The 27,968-nt window shown below is 39.1% G+C and overlaps 2 protein-coding genes across 2 annotated transcripts in view; both read right to left on the bottom strand.

Moving 5' to 3' along the window:
* dock9b (dedicator of cytokinesis 9b) overlaps positions 1–547 on the bottom strand; it is a 102,225-nt gene extending 101,678 nt beyond the window's left edge. The window contains exon 1 of the mRNA XM_081381681.1: positions 107–547. Within this exon, the coding sequence (XP_081237807.1) occupies positions 107–223 (117 nt within the window). The 5' untranslated portion in view covers positions 224–547. The remainder of the gene's footprint in view (positions 1–106) is intronic.
* A 777-nt stretch (positions 548–1,324) lies between these two features.
* On the bottom strand, positions 1,325–27,846 carry bmpr2a (bone morphogenetic protein receptor, type II a (serine/threonine kinase)). The gene is made up of 13 exons (XM_081379840.1): positions 27,066–27,846; positions 14,811–14,957; positions 14,557–14,733; positions 14,278–14,382; positions 12,840–12,928; positions 11,619–11,846; positions 10,736–10,850; positions 8,986–9,146; positions 8,716–8,863; positions 8,496–8,632; positions 8,223–8,392; positions 4,645–5,828; positions 1,325–3,295 (listed from the first exon to the last, which is right to left on the bottom strand). The coding sequence occupies exons 1-13, from the start codon at positions 27,139–27,141 to the stop codon at positions 3,033–3,035; spliced, it is 3,000 nt and encodes a 999-aa protein (XP_081235966.1). The 5' UTR covers positions 27,142–27,846; the 3' UTR covers positions 1,325–3,032.
* Positions 27,847–27,968: the final 122 nt, after the last annotated feature.

Raw genomic sequence — 27,968 nt, 5'->3', positions numbered from 1 at the left:
ATTTAGGTCATTATTGAATAAATAACAGTGGCTGAAATAGAAAGGCACTAAGAACATAAAAGTGAGACTTGGATGAAACGCAAACTTAAAGGATGCACATACTCACCACCAGTACAGAAGTGCGCACCACCTCGGAGACGCTCTGGCGTAACTCAGCCGCGGTGCCGGGCTTACTCAGACCGCGCGTGAACTTTCGTGTCTCGGGCTGAGCCGAAGAGGCCATCGCACCTTGCGTGTGTTTGAAAAATAAACTCTATGGATACATGTCTATAGACAAAAATTCACGCAGTCCTGCGAGGAAGTCCTCGAGACCTGTCCGTCACAAAAAGAGGCAGCGAGGCATTCCAAGTCCTTAGTAAACAACACCATAGAGTGAGATTGGTCATCTATCCTCTTCTAAACTCCATCATTCTGTGTTTGTTGCGCGGCGTCGGGTGGAAGCTGAGAGGTATAGTGCGTTCCCGTTGCGCTGTTACACTTAATGAGTGACGGTTCCCCGGAGTCCTGTCCCGCGTCGCTCCGTGCCAGTTTCGAACCGCCCGTGCGTGTCCGTGATGAAAATCCCGCGCGAGCAGCAACGCCTCCCCTCAGCAGAAACTCAGGAGAGCCAAGGAGGTAAATTGCTTCCAATAACAGGACATGTCATGTTGAACTGACGTGTGCTTGATTATGTATTCGATTGAAACGGCATAAAACAGTGCGTCATTTAAAACATCACGGAACGGGCTCATCAAGTTTGGATAAACAGCAGAACAACAGGAGGAGACAATTGGGCAACACGTTCTGGAAGAACAATTGGGCAACACGTTCTGCATGTACAATAAAATCTAACGGTATTTTTAATGCATGTTAATAAACCGTATGTTAATTGTTTATAATAGCCTACGTTATTATTTAGCTGTTTGAAAAACAAACATTATTAAAGCATTATGCTTTTAAATGCATTATAATCTTAATTGTCATTATAATAAAGATAGCTGTGTCCAAAAGGGAAGTTGCAGTTGTTTATGAAAAGCACTATTATCATCAGACATTTATGAATACCTTTATAGGCTTCCTAAAAGATGTAGGCTACTAAGTATTGCAAATATCCATATTCCCTATAATCTGTTGTTTCTATTAGTATTCTACTTTAGTGTAACGGTAGCATATCAATAAATGCTTTAATAAAAATGCATGATTTCTTAAGGGTCAAGGTTAGAATAACATGTTTTAGTGCGTCGACTAGTGGTGATAGTCTCATATTGCAACTCCAAATGTTCACATCATTTGATAGCAGTTACATCATGTATTTTCATGACACTGTAAATAAACTGAGACTATGCAAATGCAAAGCATAATTTAATTTAAATCTGCAGATAACAATACACTTTTACAGTCTGCAACTTCTTATACAAATCACAATTTTCAAAATGTTTCAGCAAGGGGTAATAAAATGATTGATCACGACACTACGATTACAACGATTGTGTTAACAGGTGAATAACATCATACAAACACACTCATCCACGCATACATGCACATGTCCATAAACACACCAGGGTCGCAGCTGAAAGTATCTTGTGCTCTTTAAGATGCATTTAAGACATGCAACAGTCAGTTAAGGTGGGGATAATATGGGACTCTGTTTATACGATTATAATGACAGCGTCCAGTCAATTATCACTGACATGCCAGCGCATTTAGGTTACACAAGAATGTTCGATTTCAGACCAGAGCTGCTTGCTTCATGTCTTTGTGCATAGCATAAAATGCAGCTCTTGTGTGCTGTGCTTTGAAAAAAAAAGTTTTTTTTAAAACTTGTCTCCTTGTTTATCAAATGACTAGAACAGGTAAGTGCATAAAGAAGATGAAGATGCACATCCCCACAAGAATAGATACAAACATGCAACACAAAAACCTTTCACGCGATCAGAGACGAGACACAAAGACACAGGAACAAACACCCAGCTTGTGCGCTCATGCACACTCACTCACACATAGAAAAATAAGTAAATAACAAGTAGGTCCAAAGCATCATTAGACATTTTAACAGGATCCAGAACAGTCAGTTTACCAGACCCAGTGCAGCTTTGTCTTTCGTCTCTGAGTAAAGCTTGTCCAGAAAGCGAGAGGTGTCATATCAGATGTTGTCATGGTCTCGGTACAGTCACACCATTTCTAAACATTGTCTTGTTGCAGTCTTGAATGTGTTACGCTGAGAGATACATAGTGCCACCACAGTGAAATGTGTTGAATTATAGTGTGTTGACCTCAGAAGGGGAAGAAGCCTGCTGTCATTCATGACCAGCGCTTACAAGTATCACATGTCATGACCACAGTCACACGGGAACATCAGTAATATCGTCTGATAAATCTCAAAGCTGCAGGAAACCGGGCATGGGAAAGTAGTAGAGAATGTAAACATATTTTTCAGGTCTGCATGGGCAAAAATGGAAGCTTTGTCACCTTTCATGCAAAATTCGTAAAATGAATGTTAATGAGTAGCCCTATAATCTTATAAAAGGGTTCCCACAGATTCTGACTAATGAATTTATCACTCTTTTTATATGTTTAATAGTTTTATAGAGGTTACACTCACAAAGAGAGAGATGAGCATAATTAATATTGACTATATAAATTTCTATTACTCTAAGATTTTGTTTCCTTTTTTTCCAGGTCTAATAATCAGAATTCTGAAAATTCCCTGATATTTCCAGGTTTTTCTCGACCTTGGGAGTGTGACGATTAAGTACACATTTACACTGGATTAATATTAGGGACCATTTTATATGGTCAAAATAATTATGATTTATAACTTGTAGCAAATAAGTGCAACTAAAAAGTGACTTAATTAACCCAAAAACATACAAACATTAAAGTAAAAGATGGCTGCATAGCTCTTTTCAATGTAAAGCCACTAAGACTCATACTGTGCTTACAATTGGGTTTAAATTTAAGACGTGTATATGGTCCAGTCCACATCTGTCTCCACAGCATTCAGACTGTTTAGAGCTTGAATGTTTATACGATTTTAGCCTGTTTTTCAAAGTTCAAAAGTCACAGTCATTGGGATTTGAGAAGCGAGATCCTCCTAAATACACAGCCGAGGCTGATTTAGGTCTGCTGGTACCAGCCTGATTCTGGTTCTGCCCGGGCCCTCCGTGACATTTGTTGTTGTTGACTTCAGCATCCATTGTATCCGTGGTGATAACCCAGCTGGCAGGACGCCACTTCTTCAGAGCGTAAGGTGTCTTCACCCGCTTCTTGATTTTATCTCCTGATCCCTCTGTCACGTCGCCGGCAGACTTGCCTCCTGTGGGCGAACCAAGAAATTACAACATTGTTTAGGGGTCAATTGTGTAGATGTGCATGATAACGTGTCGTTTTTAAATAGCAACAGCAACTTATTAACTTTGGCTAGTGAACTAAACATTTGCACATTTGTAACAAGTAAAATGTATGTAAACATACACATCACGCCACTGCGCATGTGCGCAAGGTATTTCTGAATCCGAATGAGAAAATAGTTGGATTTAAGTGTTTACGTGAAAATAGCCCAATCATCAGGAAGCCAGCCCACCCAACCCCAAATAAATGAACAATTATTATAAATATTATTATTAAATGTAATTTAAGATTTTATTAGCATACAGTAATTTGCAATCATTAAATTATTGTCATTTAACTGTATTTTTTTCTCCATTCTGTCACCTAATGGAGATTTGGTTCCTTGTCACTGTCGCCTTTGGCTTTTGGCTTGCTTAGTTGGGGACATTTAATTTAATATTCAACAACATTATTGATCTGCCTGCACTGACACCATTATATGAGAACTGAACTGAGCTGAACGATGACATCACGGTTTCTCCAGAGCGGCTATATATATAAATGAACTAAATTAATAAGTTTTTTACACCCAAAATGAACCATCACTGAACTTACTTGAACTGGACTGTGATGCTACTTTCTTCTAGAAAACAAACTTTGTTGCATTATTTTCCTGTTATCTCTGTAAAGCTGCTTTGAAACAATCTGTATTGTAAAAGGCTCTATATAAATAATTGTGACTTGACTTGACTATTTTACTTCATGCACTGTTACAGGACGATTGACAGATTTAGTAAGAGCTCTCCATCAGACAAAAGAAAGGTTTGGAAGACTTTGTAGAAATGATCACAGGAAAAACAAGTTGTGTCTTACAGGCCCAATTATATGTACTTCTAAATGATGAAATGAAGAGTATTAACACATGCAGCTATTCCACAATTCCATGAATTCCAAGTGATGCTCAGTGCAGAGCCAAATGACGTCCAGCTCCCCCTCTCTGGACGTAATGGGTGGAGATTCACTTAATTTAAGGTTAAGGGATCCGGTTAGGGTGTGGCTGGACCTTCGAGCTCCACCCATTATGTTCAGAGAGGGGTAGCTGGACGTCAAGCTTCACCCTTTGGCTCTGTAGAGAGAATCCTCCAATGGATTCTGTGTTGCATGTATTCTGTGTCTTGTATACAGTGATAAATGAATTTAAACCATCAACATCAGCAAGTCTAAAAGTCTACAAATTTGGAACCCCCATACCCCTTGAAAAAACTCACTGATACTGCAAAAAACAAAAAGGTAAGTTTCATTAAAAGTCGTGGAGTTTGCAGCACTAATACTCACCCAGTAATGGCAGTGTGGTGATGGACAGATCCAGTGAGTTGGGTCTCTCGGGTCTGCGCACACGGTTCTGTCTGAGCAGGGCCTCTCCGTGTGTCTGAGCTTGGGTTTGGGCCTGTGGAGGAACCACAGTTGGGGCAGGACAAGGGCCAGGCAAAGCAACAGGCTCCACGGTAGAAGCCAATGGAGCGTCCCCTGTTGGACCAACACTCTCACTGTTCTCTCCTCCTTCTCCATCCTCAGTGTCTCCTTCACCCTCTCCTTCGCCGTTGTTGTTATTGCTGTTATTGTTGTTTGCATTGTCAGGGTGCGCATCTCTTCTCAGAAGAGGCTCCTGCTCATCAGGGCTAGTGTTCAAGAGGCCGAAGGTCAAGTCCTCTGAACTCATGGCACCCTTCCAATGGACATCGGCAGCGTTGGCTGGGCATCCTGCTGGCTCAGGTGCTTTATTCACTGCTGTCACGGCATCGTTGTTGGCAACGGTAATTGGCCTGGCTTCATGTGCTGTGCTCACCACACTGGCTTTAGCCACACCCATCTCAACTTTTTTCAGATTTGACTTTCCGAGTTTTCCAAATTTCATCCGTAGTGATGAAGATGACGAGGTGGGCGTTTTCCCAGAAGGCTTGGCATGGAGACTTAGGCTACTCGGTCTCTTAGGGACATTCTGCTGCTTAGGTAAGATGGTTATAGGGGTGTCAGCAGCCCGACTGGAACCCTGTGACCCCGAAACCTCAGACGCCATCTTCGTGAGGGGGTAGAACGGGCTGTGCGAGGTCATTTTTTCCGGAGAGCAGAACTCTTTCTGCGAATGTTCCATTAGGCTCTCATCTGAGCTCTCCCTCAAGTTCCTTTGGACTTCACTTGGGTCCAGTTTTAGTGTCTCCAGGTCTTCCCGGGTCAGCTGAGCACGGAGGGGACCACTGTTGCACACTGTTGGAGGCTGAGTGGCATTGCAGGACTCTGAGACAGGAGTGGGGGAGGAGCTTTCTGTGCCAGACTGACGTGATTGGGCCTGCTGCCACTCATAGTTGATGCAGTTCCTGTTCTTCTCTGCAGGGTTAGACCCTCCCACTGAGGTGTCATTGTGGAGGGGTTTATCAGCACCCTCATGGTTTTCAGTGTTTGTGGATGAGTGTTCAAGGAGAGAACCCACCTTAGGTGTCTGCCTTCCAGTAGAGATATTCCTAGAAAATTTAAGTAGTGTTGGTTGAATCACATGAGATAAAGACATTGTGTAACATAGACTAAGGCACATTTCAAATGCTTACAAATGACCATGATTTATGACAGTTTGTGTTAATTGATTATTGATTATTTTGAGTTTTTCAGATTTCATTAACCGAGGTTGTGCAGTGTTAGACGTAACTGTATTATTTGTTACTGATTTTTAATTACATGTGGTTGAATTAAACTACTGACATTAAGAAATGATTATATACTGATTTTATTTAGTTATGCAGTGATTACTGGTTATTGATTTCTTGTGGTTGTACAGTGCAGTAACAAGGTTGTTCAATCAGTGTAGTTGTACAGTGAGTGGTAAGTGATTATTGGGTTTCAGTTAATTCCGGTTATACAGTGAGTCATCCAGTGATTATTGGTTATTGATTACCTGAGGCTATACAGTGAATTCCAGTGATTACTGGTTATTGATTACTTCTGATTATGCAGTGAGTGGTCACTTATTATTGGTTATTGATTGCCTGTGGTTGTACACTGATTATTGGTTATTGATTACCTGTGGTTGTACAGTGAATTCCGGTGATTTCTGGTTATTGATTACTTCTGATTATGCAGTGAGTGGTCACTTATTATTGGTTATTGGTTGCCTGTGGTTGTACACTGATTATTGGTTACTGATTACCTGGGGTACTACAATGACGCCCGTTTCACACATACTCCGTTTGCAGTGCGTATGCGGGGCGTATTTTTTTCCGCACCCATGTTAACAAGTTAGAGCTTTCACACTGTACGCGGATGCGCTCCGGCAATGCGTTCCAGGTGTGGTGCGTATACAGCAGTGCAGCAATCGTTTCCGCACCGAGTCTATTTTTGCTGTGCTGCACGCGCTGAACTAAAGTGACAGCGCATGGTTCGTGGTCAAAATGAACACAGATTGACATGAAAATATAATAGTCTCACCATAAATGTATTTAATTTAATTCTACTATTTTTCACAGTCATCTTTTTATTTTAAGACCGGGGTAAATCAAGGAAAACAACAATTTACCTCAACAAGGCGACATAATGAACAACACTCGTCTCATTCATGGAGGTGGAAAAACAAGTTCTTTGTGAAATGCAAGATTTATTGTATTAAATTTTAAATGCAAAAGAAAAGGCATGAGAGTCTGCTGTTTTTGTCAACTTTAAGTTTTAATTTAAAATGTTTGTAATTTTAATATAAGTAGGCAACATGGTTAAATTATTGGTTACTGATTACCTGGGGTACTACAATGACGCCCGTTTCACACATACACACATACACACATACAAAGGGGTGGTGTGGCGCAATGGATAAGACACATGCCTTTGGTGTGAGAGACCCGGGTTCGAATCCACTGTGAGACACCAATGTGTCCCTGAGCAAGACACTTAACCCCTAGTTGCTCCAGAGGCGTGCGACCTCTGACATATATAGCAATTGTAAGTCGCTTTGGATAAAAGCGTCAGCTAAATGAATAAATGTAAATGTAAATATTTGACCACTTGCTTGAGCAACTTAATATATAAATCTATGTAGAAATAGCATTGAATAATACGTTGTTTAAATTGTGTTTAAACTTGAATACGTCTTTTAAAGAGTGTATATGTGTACAAAGAGAATCACAATGCTGACAAAACTTTTTTTTAGTCAGTGAGTATGGGTCAGTTATGCACTGCAAACGCAGAATTTGTGAAAGCACTATAGCGCGTGCTGCTCCTGCACTGCATACGCACTGCAGCACGCACCGCATACGCACACGGAGTATGTGTGGGCGTGAGTCGTCAGTGATTACCGGTTATTGATTATCTGTGGTTGTATAGTGAATGGTTAGTGATTACGTTGGTTTTTTTACCTACGGTTGTAGTGAGTGACAGTGATTATAGGTTCCCTTTCAGTCAGTCACATTCGACTTTACATCAGAAGGGTAACTGACAAATCGGGATCTCGCCAGGGAGCCCAATCATCTTCGAGTGTAAACTAAATGAGCCAATGGACATTGTGCGATCGCACTTTAGCATTTCACTTTGGAGCCGAGCCAGTGTGTTCCTGCAAAGAAGCTGCAATCTCTGTTTGACTGTGCTACAGGTGAAGCTCCACTGGCCCAACTGGACCTGGATCCCAGAACTCATGCTTTTCGCGACAGTCCCTCCCTGGCGCATCCCTCTGAGGAAGGACCTGCTTTCTGCAAATCACGCACGCCAATGTCCATTGGCTCGTTTAGTTTCCCTTGAAGATGATTGGGCACCCTGGTGAGATCCAAATTCGTCAGTTACCAAAGTTACCTCCTTCAGGGAACTGGGGTAACATACGTAACCTAGACGTTACTCAGTCATTACCTGTGGTTTTACTGTAATTATTGGTTATTGATTACCTGTGGTTATACAGTGCAGTGCTGGGGTTAAGAGGAGGACTAACTGATTTTTCTCGATCCCAGATAAGGAGAAGTTCAGTGAGTCTCTCCTCTGCACACTGAGCTGTAAGTCGAGCTTCAGCATCCTGATCCCAGCAGTCTTCCATTGTCTCTTTCAGAGAGTGCACCGTCTGCAAATAAACACACACACACATACATCAGCATCAACAAATCTATTTTAGTTTCCTATTTTTTACTAAGCAGTGCATGTGTGTTCACATCCTAATTTCTCACCAGACTGTTCTCTTTCCAGGCCTCTGGGAATTTGGGTCTTTCTTTTTCTCTCGACACGAGTGCCTGCATGTCCTCTATGGTAGGGTGATTGCCCACCTCTGCCTGAAAAGCCATCTGAAATGCTGGCACTGTCTCACCTGGTGGTAGAGAAGATTTTTATTGATTACAAACAGCAGCTGTGACATGGAGAGATCTGCACACGTGTACATGCGAGTGGTACCTGGGAAGAGGTCAGCACAACACATAAAGGTCTCCCAGTAAAGCAGACCCAGCGCATAAACATCCACTTGTTTCAGTGCCGATTCACAATCTCTCAGATTCACTGCCCCTTCTAGCACTTCTGGGGCCATGTACCGCACAGTACCAACCTATTCAGTCAGAAAGGGGTGTAATATGATTATTCTGAGGTATTATTGTCCAAATCACTGGTCAGGTTTAGACTATGCTGGGTTGGATTAGACTGGACCAGTTTGAATTGCTTTTTGCTAACCTCACTGATGGCACTGTTGTCCTCTTCTCCATGTCCAGGTGGTCTCTTTCCCGTCAGAACCATGGAAAGTCCAAAATCACTGATAACACATGAGCCATCTGTCTTCACCAGTACATTCCTACTGTTCAGATCCCGGTGAGACACGGCCGGTTTATACAAGTCTAACAATGGGAAAAAGAGAGGGAGGGGAGAGAGTGATGGAAGGGGATGGAGTGGGACGAGAAAGGAGAGAAGAAGAGAAAATTGCATGAGAGTGAATCACAATATCAGAATTGCCACTAGAGAGCACTAGAACCCACTTGTGTCTCCAGAAATAACGGTATGTAACAGGAATTTTACTATTGCAAGTTGTCTAGTTAGTGCTTAAGACAACCAATTAATATATTTCATTAACCTTTACACTGTCACTGGTAGTGGTCACTATTGTGTGAAAAGAAAATTGGTTTGCACACTTATTGGTTTGACCATGGCCCATCCAAACAGATTTTAGAGCTGAGCTACTTTGTTATATAATAATGCAGTATATGAAAGGACAAATGAGTGTGCATTTGTATGAGGAAGGCTGGTTCGTTTTTCTGAGTTGAAAAGGATGTGTCAGTATATATTAGAATGACTGGGTCCACTGGGATGAAGATGAAGACATAGCTTCACTTTCTCTCTTTCTTTAGTCTCCCTTTCTGTCGCCTTTCATTAACATGCCATTTTTCTGACACTAAATAAAATCTGAACACTTTTAGAGCCTTTCACACTGAAACAAAGACAAAGAAAACTAAAAAAAGCATTGAGAATTACGCCCCATCCCTGCCTTCCTGCTTTCTCATACTGAGTCTATAAATAAAGTGCACACACCCACTATCACATCCATACTGTGACTCCATTTAACACTCAAAATTAAAATCGAAAGTGTATTTTAAGTAGCTAATACCTTTTTGCCATTTTGACAGCCTTAGTCCCCTGTTCACAAACAGTACTGCTCAAAACTGTAGGGCCAGTATGATTTTTTTAGGTTTTTGAAAAAGGTCTCTTATGCTCACACAGGCAGCATTTATTTAATACAGTAAAAATTTTAATATTGTGAGATATTATTACAATTTTAAAATAACTGTTTTCTATTTTAAGATATTTTAAAATCAAAGCACTCCCCTCGCTCCCCCAATTCACTAAGTGCTAAGACCTATATACAGTATGTATCAGTAGTTAAAGAATGCAAAAAAGGTCTGCTCTCTAAAAACTTTTTAACAAGTTCAGCTGTCTGCCTTCGTCAACTGTGAAATATATTTTAAAATGTAATTTATTCCTGTGATGGCTGTGATTTTCAGCATCATTACTCCAGTCTTCACTGTCACATGATCCTTCAGAAATCATTCTAATATGCCGATTTGGTGCTTAAGAAACATTTCCTATTATTATCAATGTTGAAAAAAGATGCTTAATGTTTTTGTGGAAACCATGATGATTTTTTTCAGGATTTTTTTTTTTTTATGAATAGAAAAAAGGACAGCATTTATTTGAAACAGAAATATTTTGTAACATTTACTGTCTTTACGTCTTTACTGTCACTTTTGATCAATTTAATGTGCCTTGCTGAAGCATTCATTTCTTTCTTTAAAAAAACTTTTGAACAGTGGTGTATATGATCAACATTTTGCTTGTGTATTCCACAGTGGAAAGAAAATCATACGGGTTGGAAAAACGACTTGAGAATGAGTGAATGATGAAAAAATGTTTCATTTGTTATTCTGTGTCTCACCCCCTTTCTGTATCTCTGTGTGCAGGTACGCCAGCCCTCTGGTGACCGACAGAGCCAAACGACAGCAGCCCAGCCAGTCCACAGTCCGCCCGCTCAGATACGTGCACAGAGAACCCTGGGAAAGACAGAGGGAGTTCTCTATTCAGAGGAAATCATCTACAATGTGCAGGGAGGAACACACAGGGAAAACACAGGGGGGGAGGGGGGGGGGAAGAGAAGGGAGAAGCGAGGGAGGATGAGATTAAAGCGCAGAGCAAGGATGAACAGAGCCGGTGTATCTCAAAGTTACAGGAGTAGCACAATTAATGCACTCCTGCCGTACCGCAGGACTACCTCAGGGATGCCTCCTGTCACTATGGCAACCTGGCTTGAGGCTTGAGGCTGAAAGCCCACGGTTATGAATAATTGAATACTTCGCAGTTCAGTCAATAATCTCTCTCTTCCTCCATATTATCGAGTAAGTGTTTTGTGGGTGTGAATAAGCAACGAGAGAGGTTAAATGAGGATATTCTGCTGAATTGTGAACTTTTTTTGGTCCATAATTGCTAAAGAGAGAGAGAGAGAGAAAAAGGATGCAGAGAAAAACATGAGGAAGAGAGTGAGAAAGTTTTAGTGATATCCGAAGATATCATATCACACTCGTGGGATGCTGTTACCACGAGATCAAACATGACATCAGATCCCTCAGGTCTCTAAATATAACCACAACATAAATGCGAATGCTTGCACTTTTGGAGCTGTGATGTAGAGAAGAAGGAATGTGAGAGAAAAAATAAGAACAGGCTAAATGGTTGACAGTAAAAGAATAATAAATGTGGAATTAGACTGGAGTTTTTGCTTTTGGTACTTGGTTTGGGTTCCTCAGCGTTCTTGCGATACTCACATGAGGGTAAAACTCCAGCAAGAGGAGAAACTCTGTCCTTCCTTCTGTGCCGACACGTTCCTCGCTCTCTAAGAAGTGTGCAATGTTCTCGTGATCCAGGAGATTGCGGTAAATCAAACGCTCGTTAGTAAACTGCTGGCGGTTAGAGGAGATGAAAACTTTCACAGCCACAGATCGGCCGTCCATCGAACCGTGATACACGGTTCCGTACCGGCCCCGGCCAATCAGCTGTGAAGAGCAGAAAGAGATCAAAAATAAGTGACAAAAGTATGGGTAAAAAAGATAATTATTTATACATATTTTTGCTTTCGATAGCCATTCTTGAGGTGAAGAAGTCTTGTACCCTTAATCACCAACAACAACAACAAAAACTGCCACATAGACATGATTCCTATCTTCCACTGAGCAGGGTTAGAACTATTCTCGGATGATATTTATTTTATGCCTAATCCTGATTTTAATATTACAATTATGGCCAGTAACAGAAGAAAATGCAAACATGACCCAGATGCTTTTGGGTCTTATACTAAATCCAAAAAGCGACAGAAGATTACAGATTTTGTGAAAAAAAAAAAAGGTTATTTGATATTTGTTTGTGATATATTTTGAGTAACTAACTTCTTAAAAAAACTTTTGACATTTGACTGCCTTTGTTATTTTAAAAAGTGCTTTGCTGATACACAATATTTTTTCATGATTCTTTGATAAATAATAAGAACAGCATTTATTTGAAATAGAAATCTTTTGTGACATTATAAATGCCTTTACTGTCACTTTTGATCAATATAAATTATTTGACAAAGTTTTGCCTAAATTTCGTACTTGGATTGTTATTTACTGTTGCCACATTTTTTCTATTAATTTGCAGAATACAACAGGACTATAGGTCTCTTGGTAAAAGGTCATTTTGATTTTTTTTTTTAGCAAATATTATTTTTATATTTAATAAATATTAGAGTACTACAGCACCTAAACACCAATTCCTACAAATAATACTGATCCCTGAAGTCAAATCCAAATGGCCCATTATATTTACATGATTTCTCTTCAAACGATTTCACCATTTATTTTTATATAATTTATGTTGGTTTAACAATTTTCAATAAAAAAAAATATTTTTCATTAAAATAAATTAAATTTTCCCTAGAGGTTTATACACTATTTTGTTTGCTTAAACAGGGGGATGGCAAAAAGAATGAAGCTGTGATTGGTGTCTTCTACCTCCTGCAGAACAAGGTTGTCCAAATCCAGAGAAGGAGGGGAAGGCGCTGTCTCCAGATTATCCAAGGTAGGCAGGAGTTTACCACATCCTGGAATACACACAGGTAGGGCTGGGCGATATGGACCAAAAGTCATATCCCGATATATTTACGCTGAATATCGATATACAATATATATCCCGATATTTTTTCCGTAAAGTGAGAGCAAATGTTCAGTCAAAGTCAAAGCCAAATATGACGTCACAAGTAGTTTTATTGAAACCGGCTATTTCAGTGAACAGTTGCAAAATCAAATGAATAAATAACAAACAGGTTTCTTCACCTTAGGGCTGCACGATTATTCCCTTGGAATTGTAATTGCAATCTATTAATTATGATTATCAAAATTTACATTGAATATATATAAACAAATTTTGTGTAAACGTGTTATAATTTGGATATATATATATATATATATATATTTATACATATATATATATATATACATATATATATATATATATATATATATATATATATATATATATATACATATATATATATATATATACATATATATATATATATATATATATATATATATATATATAAGCAAATTATAACAGGTTTACACAAAATTTAACACACACACAAGTACTGTCCCCCCTTATACATAAATTGTAAGAATATGACTAATAGTAAAGACTAGTACTAATAAATAAACATTAGGCCTATGTTAAAGCAAACTATATGTTAATACAATGTTGGTATGAGCCACTACAGTCATTTAAAAATTTTGGGGTTAATATGGAAACGACAGTTACCATGGTGAATACACAATACTAACAAGAACTGTTAATGAAACATGGAAACCGCTCCTGGTGAATAGAATGAAAATCATACCTGCATTACTTTTATTTCGTGTAATTTACAACGTAACGGCGTTGCATGCTCGTAGTTTGGCGATAGTGAGGTGATACACAGCGCGCGCCACCGCATTTGCGCGTGCAATTGATGAGTGTGCGCTACGAGTACAGTAGGCACTCCTGACAGGACAAGAAAGTCCGTTTTTCTGAGGTGAAAGACTTTATTTCAACATACACGTATGTCACTGCCTGGTAGTTCCTATTGTGCTGGGGTTTCTTAAGTAGTCATGATTCGCCTCTCATAACATAACATGCTCTAAACACGCACGCAGAGTGGAAAAGGAGGGGCGGTGGCGGGGACGCAGGAGCAGAGAGCTCCGAGTCAGCAGCTGCTTATGGAGCAAGCATCACAGCGCAAATTTGAACTATATTCATATATCGCATTTAAAAATATATCGATATATTTTTTTTATCGATATATCACCCAGCCCTACACACAGGCATATAAACCCACACGCACATATTTAATGGTAATTTAATTGTCAGGATTGAATCATACATTTAATGCATCATAACATCACTACGGTAACACACCTCTTGTCATCCAGTAACCCAAAAAAAGAAAAATGATGAGGACGGCAACCATGGACACGGTTAAAGCGATAATGATGGGTTGATCTCTGTAGAGTCGGTGCGAGTCTTGAAGGATTCAAAAAGAATATGTTATTCAATAGACAGAAAGTGAATAAGATACTAACAAAATAACAATGCTTTTTTAATTAATAAAATGTTCTTTAATTTGTATCTACTGTACATCTCTCGCTTGTACTCCATATTCTGAACACTACAAGTCTATGAGCCACACACACTCACGTAGAGGCTGTGGGGTGGTCGGGGAAGGAAGTGGAAAGTCCTCTGTGAAGTTTAGGTTGCACATGTCTTTGCTGCAGCAGCAGAATCGAGACGTTCCATTCTGGGCCATTGACGGAGGATTGGTCACCACACAGCGGTCAGGGCACTCCTGATGCTCACCGACATTTGTCCAGCAACCTGTAGTAAATGGAGGAAATAAAGGTGAGACTGACTGTAAAGTTCTTTGTGTGTGTGTGTAGAATGTATTTATATACCTTGCTTCACTAGTTGGATTTCATTATTTTTTTTCCACCAGAGTCCAAAGCAGTGGCGTCCGTGATTACAGCGAATGGTGGCGTTCTCAATCCGCCCGGCCTGTGGCTGTTCTGTATACGCGCACTCCCTCTGCTCGCTCTGTGCAGCTAAAAGAACAGTTAACACACAGACAGAGAGAGAGCGTTATTACATAAAGGCATTAGAAAATACAATGTTAGATACAATGCTAGTATATTCAAATAATGACACAATATATATATATAATTGTTTATAAAACAGTTAGTTCCAGTCCTTGATTCTGATTGGTCAATAGCTGTGTTTTATTCACGATATAACACGCTTATGACCGCTTCACCCAACGGTTCTATGTATCACTACACAACACCCCTAGCAACCACTCCTAGCAACTTGATTAGTCATCATTCATTTTATGATATATACTGTATATAGTATATATATATATATTGAACATGCAGTCCCTCACACTGAAAATGATTAAACATAGTATAAAATCTCTTTTGAAGCATTTATTAAAGTACTAAAGCAGAGATATTGATTGATATTTTGTTATCTGATCTTTAATATTCTACTGAAAAATGGCACAATATAGGCTAATAGGTAACAATAATATAAAAACATTCATGATACATATGTTTTATTACTGGATAATGATATTTTTGTTTATTGTTTCCTACTGCATAATAGAATCTCAAGAATCTATATGACAAATAAATTGGTTTCCTTTTTCATACAAAAGACTACTAAAAACCAATACGGTTCCTGTCTGCCTCCATCATGTTTTTTTTTTTACTTTTTCATTTCTACATACGGTATGAAGACCTGCCTTCTTACATGATGATTCTGTCAGCCTGGGTCTGAAGGGGACAGAATGTCATGTTAACAAGTGTTCTGTACTATCTAGCCAATGGCAGAGAAGAAAAAACAGGGTAGGTACGTGACTGGAGTTCTTCTATGTCGACCATCAGTTGTTTTGAGAATGCAAGATCTCAGCCAGACGGGCTTTGTGAGAACGAAACCACCCAAAGCATCTTACAGGCACTAGGTTGTGCAGGTGATGTTTTTCAGAATGCATAACAATTGTTTTTTCTTAAGGGTTGCAGATTGAAGAAGCTATCAGTGAGGAATGCAGATAACGCTCATCTAGGAAAGGAGCTCATCTTTGGGAGATAAAGTACAAGGTCATCCTTAGCTATGATGTCCACAGAGGCATGCCTCTCTCTCCTCCCACTCTCTCCTCTGCTCATGGTCTGCTTGTGGAGGAGGATGTGAACGTTCTCTGATAGCAACACAACTGAGCAGTTACCCAGAGGGCTTTATTCTATCAAACACGCACGCTAACCCTGAGAGTGCATGCAAAGACAAACACGTCACAGCTCATCTGATTTATGCCAACAGGATGCATGTACATACTTGGATAAAGCTACACGATCAATCGTTAAAAAATCGCGTTCTCTATTCAAACACCCACGCGATCTCATTCCTAAATGGCAACGGTTCCCACTAAACTTTTGACAAAATCACACCAGAACATTCAGATCTGCGTTTCAGAAACAAGTGAAGTATTTATGAGTCATTGAATCGTTCATTCAAACCGATTTAAAAATAAATAATTAATTTAGATTAAATAAACATATTAAATAGACTGCAGCAATTAACATTTTGTCAGAACCTCTAGTAAATTACATGTCATTTATTTTGTTTAGTTGCCTGTTCAGAATCGTGGGAGAATCGTGATCTCTGTTTGAAACCACTCTCAATATATCCAAGTCTCAATTTATTTAAAGGTCCCGTTCTTCGTGATCCCATGTTTCAAACTTTAGTTAGTGTGTAATGTTGTTGTTAGAGTATAAATAATATCTGTAAAATTATAAAGCTCAAAGTTCAATGCCAAGCGAGATATTTTATTTAACAGAAGTCGCCTACAAAAAACGGCTGGATTGGACTACATCCCTCTACTTCCTTCTTTAATGACGTCATTAAAACCGTGTTTTGACTAACCTCCGCCCACAGGAACACAGGCGTATTGATGGCGAACGACAGACGTGGTTGATGTTTATCTATAATCGGATACCGCAAAAGTTTAATTCGAAGTTGTTAGTTTGCTCTGTCCATTTCACCACGGACTGTTTTTCTAACCTGGGATAATATAAAGCAGGCTTCTCTCAGCGTTTCATACTGACGAAGGGGACAATTTCAACTATATTCCAGCAAGCGGTAAGTAGTGATTTACTATGGAAGTAGCGATCAACTTCACATCGTTTCTCTTAGTAGGATGAAAATAATCTTACTTAAAATGTGATTAATATACAGAAAGCGATCAAAGAACAATCCCTTTCCAATCGCCCAAGCTGTCAATCACACAGCGCGAGTTTATCTGGACACTTGCCAAAACTCGTTATGAAATCAATGACGCTGTTACACTGCACAATGAATCTCTTACTGTATTTATATACCTCATGTTTGCATTGGTGAAATCATTAGTGAGTGTAGAAACTGCGTTGCAATGATAAGATCTTTTTTTACGCGATCAACAGGCTGTCATCTGCTCAATGCTCATCACTGCAACCTTTTATGTGACTGAAATAGATCTAAAAACTTCTCAGGATTAGTTAATCCCGATATCTGTAATAGTAAAAACGTATAATAGCTGTAATAGTAAAAGTTTTCCAGATAGTTCCACATGTAATGCCAGATATTTCATATGCAAGCATGTCAGCCAATCACAGCAGAGGGCGTTTACATTGAAGTCTCACAGCAGACACGCCTCTTCAAACAGAGCGTTCAAATCAGGTGATGAAATCAGCCCAGGAAAAATGCCTTTTATTTCTAAATTATAAAACAAATTGATCTAAAAAACATACTAACATTATAAGGGCACCCCAGGAAACATTATAAAATAATAAAATTATCCATGGGATGGGACCTTTAAGTCAGGCATATACAAAGATATATTTTTCACATTTTATTAATACACACACACACACACACACACACACACACACACACACACACACACACACACACACACACACACACACACACACACACACACACACACACACTCTCACACACACACACACACACACGGGCAGATGACATAACATGTAATTATACTGTTTTGAAAGACAAAGGCCATACTGTGTCCCTAAAAAATAAGTTATCTATTGTTGTTTTAACTTTTTTTATTTTTTTAATATTTACATTTTTAATACTACTGTTTTAGTTTTTGCCAATTGAAATGCATTGAAATCATGAACTGTGAAATACATATCAAAATTATGTGGAGAGAAATACAACTTATTCATTTATATCATATCAACTTATATTATTATGTAATTGAGATCTCTATTTTTCAAAATCAATGGTAACACATAAAATACAACAATGCAGGAAAATCTTTAAAGGTTTTTGACTGAATTTTGACTGATTTTATATATATTTTCCAAACGCTTCATTTGATTTTGAGCACCATTGAGCGAAACCTGTCCATCACAGGGCAGATCTAAGACTCATTTCTTTTCTGGATTCTTAGAATAATAATTATAATAATAATAAAAAGCATTGATTTGAGAGAAAAAAAATCTTATAAGCTTGTCCTTGCTGAATAAAAGTTAATTATTTTATTTATTTACTTATTTTTATTCAATCTTTCCCCAAATGGTTTCCTCAAAAATATGAAGCAGCATAACTGTTTCCAAACATTGATCATATGAAGAAATGTTTCTTGAGCTGCGAATCAGCATATTAGAATGATTTCTGAAGGATCATGTGACACTGGAGTTATGGAAATCAGCTTTGCCATCATAAGAATAAATTGCATTTTAAAATCTACTCATGCAATAATTACATTTTGCAGCGAAAAGTGGACGAATGAACGAGCGCCACGGCACGCCAAACAGACGCAGTGCAATAGAATAGGAGCGCAATTATTCTGAGTAAAACATACATTTTGCTCAAATATTTGTAGTTGAACATTAAATGTGCCATATGTAGAAATTTAAACATAAAAGCAAGTGTATTTTTATAATAGCAGTAACTGTAAAGTGACTATTAATGGGGTAATCAAATGTAGGCTAATATCAGCTCAGATGAGTGCATGTGTGTTCCTTTTACCAGTTAACATTTAGTCTGTGCTATTCTTTATATTTAGTTTCATTTCAAATGTAGTGATTTTAACTTCTGCTTTAAAAAGCATTATTTTTGTATTTAGATTGTAATGGTGTTGTTACAAAGTCAGAATGTAATGTGATTTGTAACCCTTTTTGGTTACACTTTATTTTAAGGTGTCATTGTTACAGTGCAATTATATATTTAAGTACTGAGTAATATTAAGTAAATACATGTACTTACTATAGGGTTAGGGTAGGATTAGGATTTGGTTGAGGGTTAGCTGCATGTAATTATGCATAATTTACTGTTATTACTATGGTAAGTAAATGTAACATATGTAACAAAGGCACTGTAAAATAAAGTGTAACCCCCCTTTTTAGCACATAATATATAACATGGTTACATTCACTATATTTGTTTTCATATCCTTCAATATGAACATTGTTTGTAGGACAGCACTATACATGATGAAATAAGTAGAAAATACAGACATATCTATCATATATAGCCATTCAGCCACATCACTCTATGAGGCTGAAAGCTAAATTCAACTCCCAGCACAGAATCAGCCAATGGTGGTTTCTAAAACTGGCTGACACATCAACCTAACGAGCAGTCAGCCAATGGGAGACTCTGACACAGGATGACATATCAGGATAATAATGTGGTATATTTATCCCTCTCTGAAGTGTGCGTGTGTGTGTGTGTGTGTGTGTGTGTGTGTGTGTGTGTGTGTGTGTGTGTGTGTGTGTGTGTGTGTGTGTGTGTGTGTGTGTGTGTGTGTGTGTGGTCCTGGTTATACCAATTATAGTTATACCAATTATATTTGACCTTGTGGAGACATGTTTTGGTCCCCATTGTCATACAGAATTATGTTTTTTAAAATATAATTTAAATTTTTCATAATTTAAAAATGCAGAGTTTTCTGTGATGAGTATGTTTAGGGTTAGGGGACATAATATGCAGTTTATACAGTACACATGCACATGGTGCCTATGGAAAGTCTACATAAAACATGAAAACCCAACGTGTGTATGTGTGTGTGTCCAAGATAACCGTTTCTGACAGGGTGAGTAGAAAAAAAAAACGAACTTGCTTTAACATTAAGAAAAAAGTAAGCGACGGAAAGAGAGAAAAATAAATAAATTACAGCTTCAAATTGTTCATTGTCACATCAAATTGAATATGGGAACCACTTCTGTCCCGAAGCCTAGCTCCATGCCAGCGTTTTACTGCCTCCTCATCAAAAAGCTCCCATATAATATTAAATTATAACTTGGGCAACCTGATACCACTGCAATCCAGTTTACGAAGCACTTCGACAGCAAACAAAATCCAACTCAGTCAAGTGGATAATTCATGACTCTCCACTTCTGAACAGCACTACAAAACACAGCAATGTGCTCACGACCTACATACTGATTCACATCTAACGCTTCTAGCCAAAAACCCTCCCTTGCCTTTCCTCCAATCTGTCCATCCAGCCATACTTTCACCCAGCTGCTCTACTTAACCATTTGTGTACACTAAAATATTCACAAAATAAGAAATAGGCCTATTTGTGTGCAAGTGTGTGAGGCACCATAAAAGAAGTCCTTACAACTCCTGTGCTGAATTCCAAAAGGGTAATACTTTTTTTTTACAGTGTCACGTTATATGTAATTACTATAGTAAATAGTAAAAGTAAATTATGCATAATTACAAGCAACTAAACCAAACCCTAACCCCACCAAGCACATGATGTTAATCAATATTACTCAGAAATTATTTGTGTGATTACGCACACACCATGTAATGTATGCAGACAGACCACAATGTAGTCTTTTATTCACATATACACATTGATTAGCTAACATAAACAGAAGCTCAACTGAACCTGCTTGACGTGCGAGAACAAATCTCTTGCTGAAACTCAAACGTGCTGCGTTACACGAGAGAATAAACCTCATTGGTTCTCGCAGAAGCTCAAATGTGCTGTAACACGAGAGAATAAACCTCATTGGTTCTCACAGAAGCTCAAACGTGCTGTAACACGAGAGAATAAACTTCACTGGTTCTCACAGAAGCTCAAACGTGCTGCGTAACACGAGAGAATAAACTTCACTGGTTCTCACAGAAGGTCAAACGTGCTGCGTAACACGAGAGAATAAACCTCATTGGTTCTCGCAGAAGCTCAAACGTGCTGTGTAACACGAAAATGAACCTCATTGGTTCTCACAGAAGCTCAAATGTGCTGCGTAACACGAGAATGAACCTCATTGGTTCTCGCAGAAGCTCAAACGTGCTGCGTAACACGAGAATGAACCTCATTGGTTCTCGCAGAAGCTCAAACGTGCTGCGTAACACGAGAGAATAAACTTCATTGGTTCTCACAGAAGCTCAAACGTGCTGCGTAACACGAGAGAATAAACTTCACTGGTTCTCACAGAAGGTCAAACGTGCTGCGTAACACGAGAGAATAAACCTCATTGGTTCTCGCAGAAGCTCAAACGTGCTGTGTAACACGAAAATGAACCTCATTGGTTCTCACAGAAGCTCAAACGTGCTGCGTAACACGAGAGAATAAACCATTGGTTCTCGCAGAAGCTCAAACGTGCTGCGTAACACGATAGAATAAACCATTGGTTCTCGCAGAAGCTCAAACGTGCTGCGTAACACGAGAGAATAAACTTCACTGGTTCTCGCAGAAGCTCAAACGTGCTGTGTAACACGAAAATGAACCTCATTGGTTCTCGCAGAAGCTCAAACGTGCTGCGTAACACGAGAGAATAAACCATTGGTTCTCGCAGAAGCTCAAACGTGCTGTGTAACACGAAAATGAACCTCATTGGTTCTCGCAGAAGCTCAAACGTGCTGCGTAACACGAGAGAATAAACTTCACTGGTTCTCGCAGAAGCTCAAACGTGCTGCGTAACACGAAAATGAACCTCATTGGTTCTCGCAGAAGCTCAAATGTGCTGTGTAACACGAAAATGAACCTCATTGGTTCTCGCAGAAGCTCAAACGTGCTGCGTAACACGAGAGAATAAACTTCACTGGTTCTCGCAGAAGCTCAAACGTGCTGCGTAACACGAAAATGAACCTCATTGGTTCTCGCAGAAGCTCAAATGTGCTGTGTAACACGAAAATGAACCTCATTGGTTCTCGCAGAAGCTCAAACGTGCTGCGTAACACGAGAAAATAAACCATTGGTTCTCGCAGAAGCTCAAACGTGCTGCGTAACACGAGAGAATAAACTTCACTGGTTCTCGCAGAAGCTCAAACGTGCTGCGTAACACGAAAATGAACCTCTTTGGTTCTCGCAGAAGCTCAAACGTGCTGCGTAACACGAGAGAATAAACCATTGGTTCTCGCAGAAGCTCAAACGTGTTGCGTAACACGAGAGAATAAACTTCACTGGTTCTCGCAGAAGCTCAAACGTGCTGCGTAACACGAGAATGAACCTCATTGGTTCTCGCAGAAGCTCAAACGTGCTGCGTAACACGAGAGAACAAACCTCATTGGTTCTCGCAGAAGCTCAAACGTGCTGCGTAACACGAGAGAATAAACCTCATTGGTTCTAGCAGAAGCTCAAACGTGCTGCGTAACACGAGAATGAACCTCATTGGTTCTCGCAGAAGCTCAAACGTGCTGCGTAACACGAGAGAACAAACCTCATTGGTTCTCGCAGAAGCTCAAACGTGCTGCGTAACACGAGAATGAACCTCATTGGTTCTCGCAGAAGCTCAAACGTGCTGCGTAACACGAGAATGAACCTCATTGGTTCTCGCAGAAGCTCAAACGTGCTGAGTAACACGAGAATGAACCTCATTGGTTCTCGCAGAAGCTCAAACGTGCTGCGTAACACAAGAGAGTAAACCTCATTGGTTCTCGCAGAAGCTCAAACGTGCTGCGTAACACGAGAATGAACCTCATTGGTTCTCGCAGAAGCTCAAACGTGCTGCGTAACACAAGAGAGTAAACCTCATTGGTTCTCGCAGAAGCTCAAATGTGCTGCGTAACACGAGAATGAACCTCATTGGTTCTCGCAGAAGCTCAAACGTGCTGCGTAACACGAGAGAATAAACCTCATTGGTTCTCGCAGAAGCTCAAATGTGCTGCGTAACACGAGAGAATAAACTTCACTGGTTCTCGCAGAAGCTCAAACGTGCTGTGTAACACGAGAGAATAAACCTCATTGGTTCTAGCAGAAGCTCAAACGTGCTGCGTAACACGAGAATGAACCTCATTGGTTCTCGCAGAAGCTCAAACGTGCTGCGTAACACGAGAGAACAAACCTCATTGGTTCTCGCAGAAGCTCAAACGTGCTGCGTAACACGAGAATGAACCTCATTGGTTCTCGCAGAAGCTCAAACGTGCTGCGTAACACGAGAATGAACCTCATTGGTTCTCGCAGAAGCTCAAACGTGCTGAGTAACACGAGAATGAACCTCATTGGTTCTCGCAGAGGCTCAAACGTGCTGCGTAACACAAGAGAGTAAACCTCATTGGTTCTCGCAGAAGCTCAAACGTGCTGCGTAACACGAGAATGAACCTCATTGGTTCTCGCAGAAGCTCAAACGTGCTGCGTAACACAAGAGAGTAAACCTCATTGGTTCTCGCAGAAGCTCTAATGTGCTGCGTAACACGAGAATGAACCTCATTGGTTCTCGCAGAAGCTCAAACGTGCTGCGTAACACGAGAGAATAAACCTCATTGGTTCTCGCAGAAGCTCAAATGTGCTGCGTAACACGAGAGAATAAACTTCACTGGTTCTCGCAGAAGCTCAAACGTGCTGTGTAACACGAGAGAATAAACCTCATTGGTTCTCGCATTTCAAGCGAACATGTTGGAGCTTCTGTTTACCACAACTGATGTGTGAGTTAATGAATGTTTATATGTGAATAAAAGCCTGTTCATATCGATCATGTCTCTTTTTTTGGACAAAAACATTTGGTCCAAAAACTCAAAATTTTGGACTAAACCGCTCAATTCATATGGATTAAGTTAACGATCTCTTTATGAACTTTTTAAACCATTAAAGTGGTAGTTGCGTAGCTGTCAATGGAGGGACAGAAATCTCTTAGATTTCATCAGAAAGATCTTAATTTGTGTTCCGAAGATGAACGAAAGTCTTACGGCTTTGGAACGACATGAGGGTGAGTCATTAATGATTTTCATTTTTGGGTGAACTGTTTAACTGTGCATACTTATTCCCCCCTATTTAAGATCATAGTAAAAACTTTTCACATAAAATTTTGATATTCTAACCGTTTCACGAAAGAAAGAAAATTGCATTATTTTTTTTAATGTGAATGCTCCAAATGAACTTTAAAGTGAATCAAACCCCCTTTTGCCAATATTTTGCATTCAAAAAGCAAAGCGTTCCATGTTCATCACTTTATTTTGAGATCTAAGTCCACTTTCAAGGCCAGGAATGGAAATAAACTGGGAACCAGGTTCACTTTTATGTCAACTTAACATACAGTCGATTTGACTGATCATCCACTTTCCTGTGCAAAACTGTAAAATCACTCTCTTTCACAGAAAAAGAAAACAATATGAAATTGGAATGAGATGGGAATGAGTAAATGATGACAAATGGTTCATTTTTGGAGTGAAATATTCTTTTAAACCCTGGTATGTAAACAAAGCATTTTCATAGATAAGCCACCCTTATCAACATACTACAGAGAGTACAGAACAAATCAGAACTACACAACTGAAAGGACATTGTCTCAATGCTTCACAACTCACAGAATCAAATACACGACCTCCTCTATGGCAACATGACATTTACTGTCCTGCTGGGGTTCTACGGTTATACCAAACTACACAAAAACCCTGACAATCCCACACTATGGAATGCAATGACTATTTCAGGAAGCGCACAAAATTGCTATCACACGCAAAAGAAGAATTATAGGGGAGGGGAGGAAACTGCGCACACAGACAAGCACACACATATGTTTGGTGGAAATTTTTTGAAAGTTTCAAAATGACACTGGACTAGAACGCACTGATGCAAAGTGGAAAATCAGAGGGTGTTTTAATACTAACTTTGTTTCATTGGGGTTGCATGAATTTTGACTGAATCCCTATGTCCTATATTGTGCATTCTAAAATATGCGAAGCACTTGTATGGTTCATCTTCGGGTAATTTTAGAGCAGTGGTTCTCAACTTTTCTGACTCCAAGATCCCCCACTATCCACAACAATATTCAAAAGGCCATGTGACTATATGCATTATATAAATATAGATGGAATTAATATTTTATGAAATTACATTACACTCTTCCAGGTTTAGAAACAACACTTTTGAAATTCGGCTTCCTTCCTTATATCTCCAGGGTTTCCAAGTTCTTCAAGGAAAAAGAACAGTTGTTGAGGCTCTGAATTATATATATATATATATATATATATATATATATATATATATATAAGAAATATCAGAATTTTCCTTTTTTTTTGTATATTTGTTATAAATGGCAATAAATAAAGTATTACAAAAATAATATCCTGATTTAGATTTTTTTTATGCTTGTTTTGTCTTATTTTAAATCATTTTACTTGATGCCCTCTATGGGCCCCGGCCCTCTGGTTGAGAAACCGTAAAGATGAGTCTCAGGTCATTTGTGGTGTTCACATACACACAAGCCCAAGACCGCTTGAAGTACAAATTAGGTGTGAAAACACCCATGACAGACCAACATATATAATATTTGAATGGGTTGTTAGCATAATTTATTCAACTAGTCAAATAATAAAAAAAGTTAAATTATTATTACGGTTATAATATTCATAACAATGTTATTTTAGTATTATTTATACTATTATATTATTTATTAAGCTATATGTTAAGTTTTTATTTTAATATTACTTTAATTTGAGTACATTTTTATATGCTTTTTTATTACTTTTATTTTTTTACTATTTTGATTTCATGTTTTTTTTGTTTTTTTAGCTTTAGTAGTATTTTAGCTGTAGTGGTTGAGGCATAAGCTTATGTTTTTCATCTAATGTTAATAGCCCTGAAATGTTCTGGCCATCCGTCCAGGGTGGCCCGAGGCGCTGGGATAGACTCCAGCATCCCTGTGAACCCGTAGTAGAGGAGAATAAAAGGATGGATCTAATATTTATCTTTTATTGTATTTCAGCTTTATTTCAACAACCAAAAACATTTGATAATAGTTTTAGTTTCTATTTCATAATGCTTATGGTTTCATTTTGGTGTCTAATAATCATTTAGGCTAGTTATCATTGTGTAAACAAGATAATACTTTAAAAATCGTTCTACGTATTGGTTGTAAAAACATTATCCAACTCTGACTTAAAATGATTTAAAAAACCACAAGTTCTACTTTAATAGTATAATAGCAACAAATCTGAGGCTGGCTCAGATCTGAAGTGGACATAAGCAAGCTTTTGGCGTTCTGTACTCTGATATATGAGCTGATATTTGGCTCTGGTTCCATCTTCGATGGTCAGACTGCAGGGTTAGCTGTGGAGGAGGCCGATCTGCAAGCCATAATGTGCCCTTATAACCAAACCGCAAGAGGAGAAATTAAGTTTTATGCTTGTCTTAACGGCTAATCAGTGTTTAGCCTTTATTCTCTCCTCATGAACCATGAGCAGGGTCAGCTCTTATCTTATCTGTGTGATGCTGCTCAGTAGCTCCACTGCAGCTCAGGGGTGCCAGAGAGAACACACACACACACACACACACACACACACACACACACACACACACACACACACACACAGATAAAAATAATATTTAAATGGACACAAACGCACACCTACACACACACAGATACAGAGGCACACATTTATACAGTAGGTATGCACATCCATACACACAATGGTACAAAAAGTGTGATTCTACTGACTCGCTTTCTTACTTATCCACAAACAAACACACTCAGGAAATGAAGAGTTCCTGATGGATGTGGGTGGCAGTGAATTTACCACAAAAGTGGCAGGACACACTCACGCACGCACGCACGCACACACACAGTCTACAATTAATTACGCCTTCACTTTGAGAGGATATGGAGGGATTTGGGAAACTAGGGTGTGGAACTGCAATTGTACTGTAATTCTATGATATTTTCTATTGCTACTATGTGTTTACTATTACTTACCAGCCACAGGACCCAGAAGAACCACCATTGCGATCAGTCCAACGTCAAGAATTGTTATTCGGCCTTCAACTGCCATGTTATTTTTTCTCTCCTCCTCTTCAAATACAATATATTCTGATTTATTCTCTGTTACTCGTATGCTGTCAAGGCTTCAGAGTGCAGTCAGGCAACAATATTTGTGCTTTGGAGAGTCCAGCATCACACATTTTTTTCAACACAGCATCAAAAGCAAGTTGTTCATCATTTTAAAGAAGCATAAAATAGGATAAAAACTTAAAGGTCTTGCGTTAAACCTTCACTGCTTTTTTTCCTTCAACGGGAAGCATCAAATGATGCCTGTGAAATCTGACTAGCACTAAGAGTCCTGTTGTTACAAACAAAATTAACAAATCACATCAAACTTTTTTTTTTCCCTTTGTTCCAAAGCACGCGCCCCATACATTTGCCTAATCAGAGTTTAGCTTAGTTATATGGGACATCCCGAGACCGCAAGTCTCCTCGATGGTAACACAGTTTCTGGACAGGAAAACATCCGTTTCGTGGTTGCCGACTATTAAAATGTCCATTCGTCGTCATATTCCTCGCGTTCGTTATCTTTTGATCTTCGTTTCAGGATTTTTCTCTGTTTCCATGATCCATTGAGCTGAGAAACTGTCCGTTTAGCGTTTTTCGTCCGTAGTCCAAACAGGGGAAACGGCAACAGTAGACGGGCAGGAAGACACAGCAGACCCAGACAGCGACTGGAAACGCCTCGTCTTCAGATTGTCTCCGGGATCCGATTGTTCGATGTGGGGGCCGATTTATAAGAGAATAGAGGTGAAGCGCCCTCATGCGGCAGACTGATAGAATGACACCATAGGATGACTGATGACAAACATCAAGGCTGGTAATAAATACACACTG

Source organism: Scardinius erythrophthalmus (genome assembly GCF_964197995.2).
Source record: "Scardinius erythrophthalmus genome assembly, chromosome: 12".
Classification (NCBI taxonomy): Eukaryota; Metazoa; Chordata; class Actinopteri; order Cypriniformes; family Leuciscidae; genus Scardinius; species Scardinius erythrophthalmus.
This window is presented reverse-complemented; position numbering and strand designations above follow the sequence as displayed.

Excerpts from the sequence above, each read along its gene's own strand:
- bmpr2a (XM_081379840.1), bottom strand. The coding sequence starts at position 27,141 with ATGGCAGTTGAAGGCCGAATAACAATTCTTGACGTTGGACTGATCGCA. Across the intron at positions 11,847-12,839 it reads ACAACCTTGTTCTGCAGGAG|CTGATTGGCCGGGGCCGGTA; the intron begins GTAGAAGACACC and ends TGCTCTTCACAG. Across the intron at positions 3,296-4,644 it reads CACCACACTGCCATTACTGG|GAGGCAAGTCTGCCGGCGAC; the intron begins GTGAGTATTAGT and ends GTTCGCCCACAG.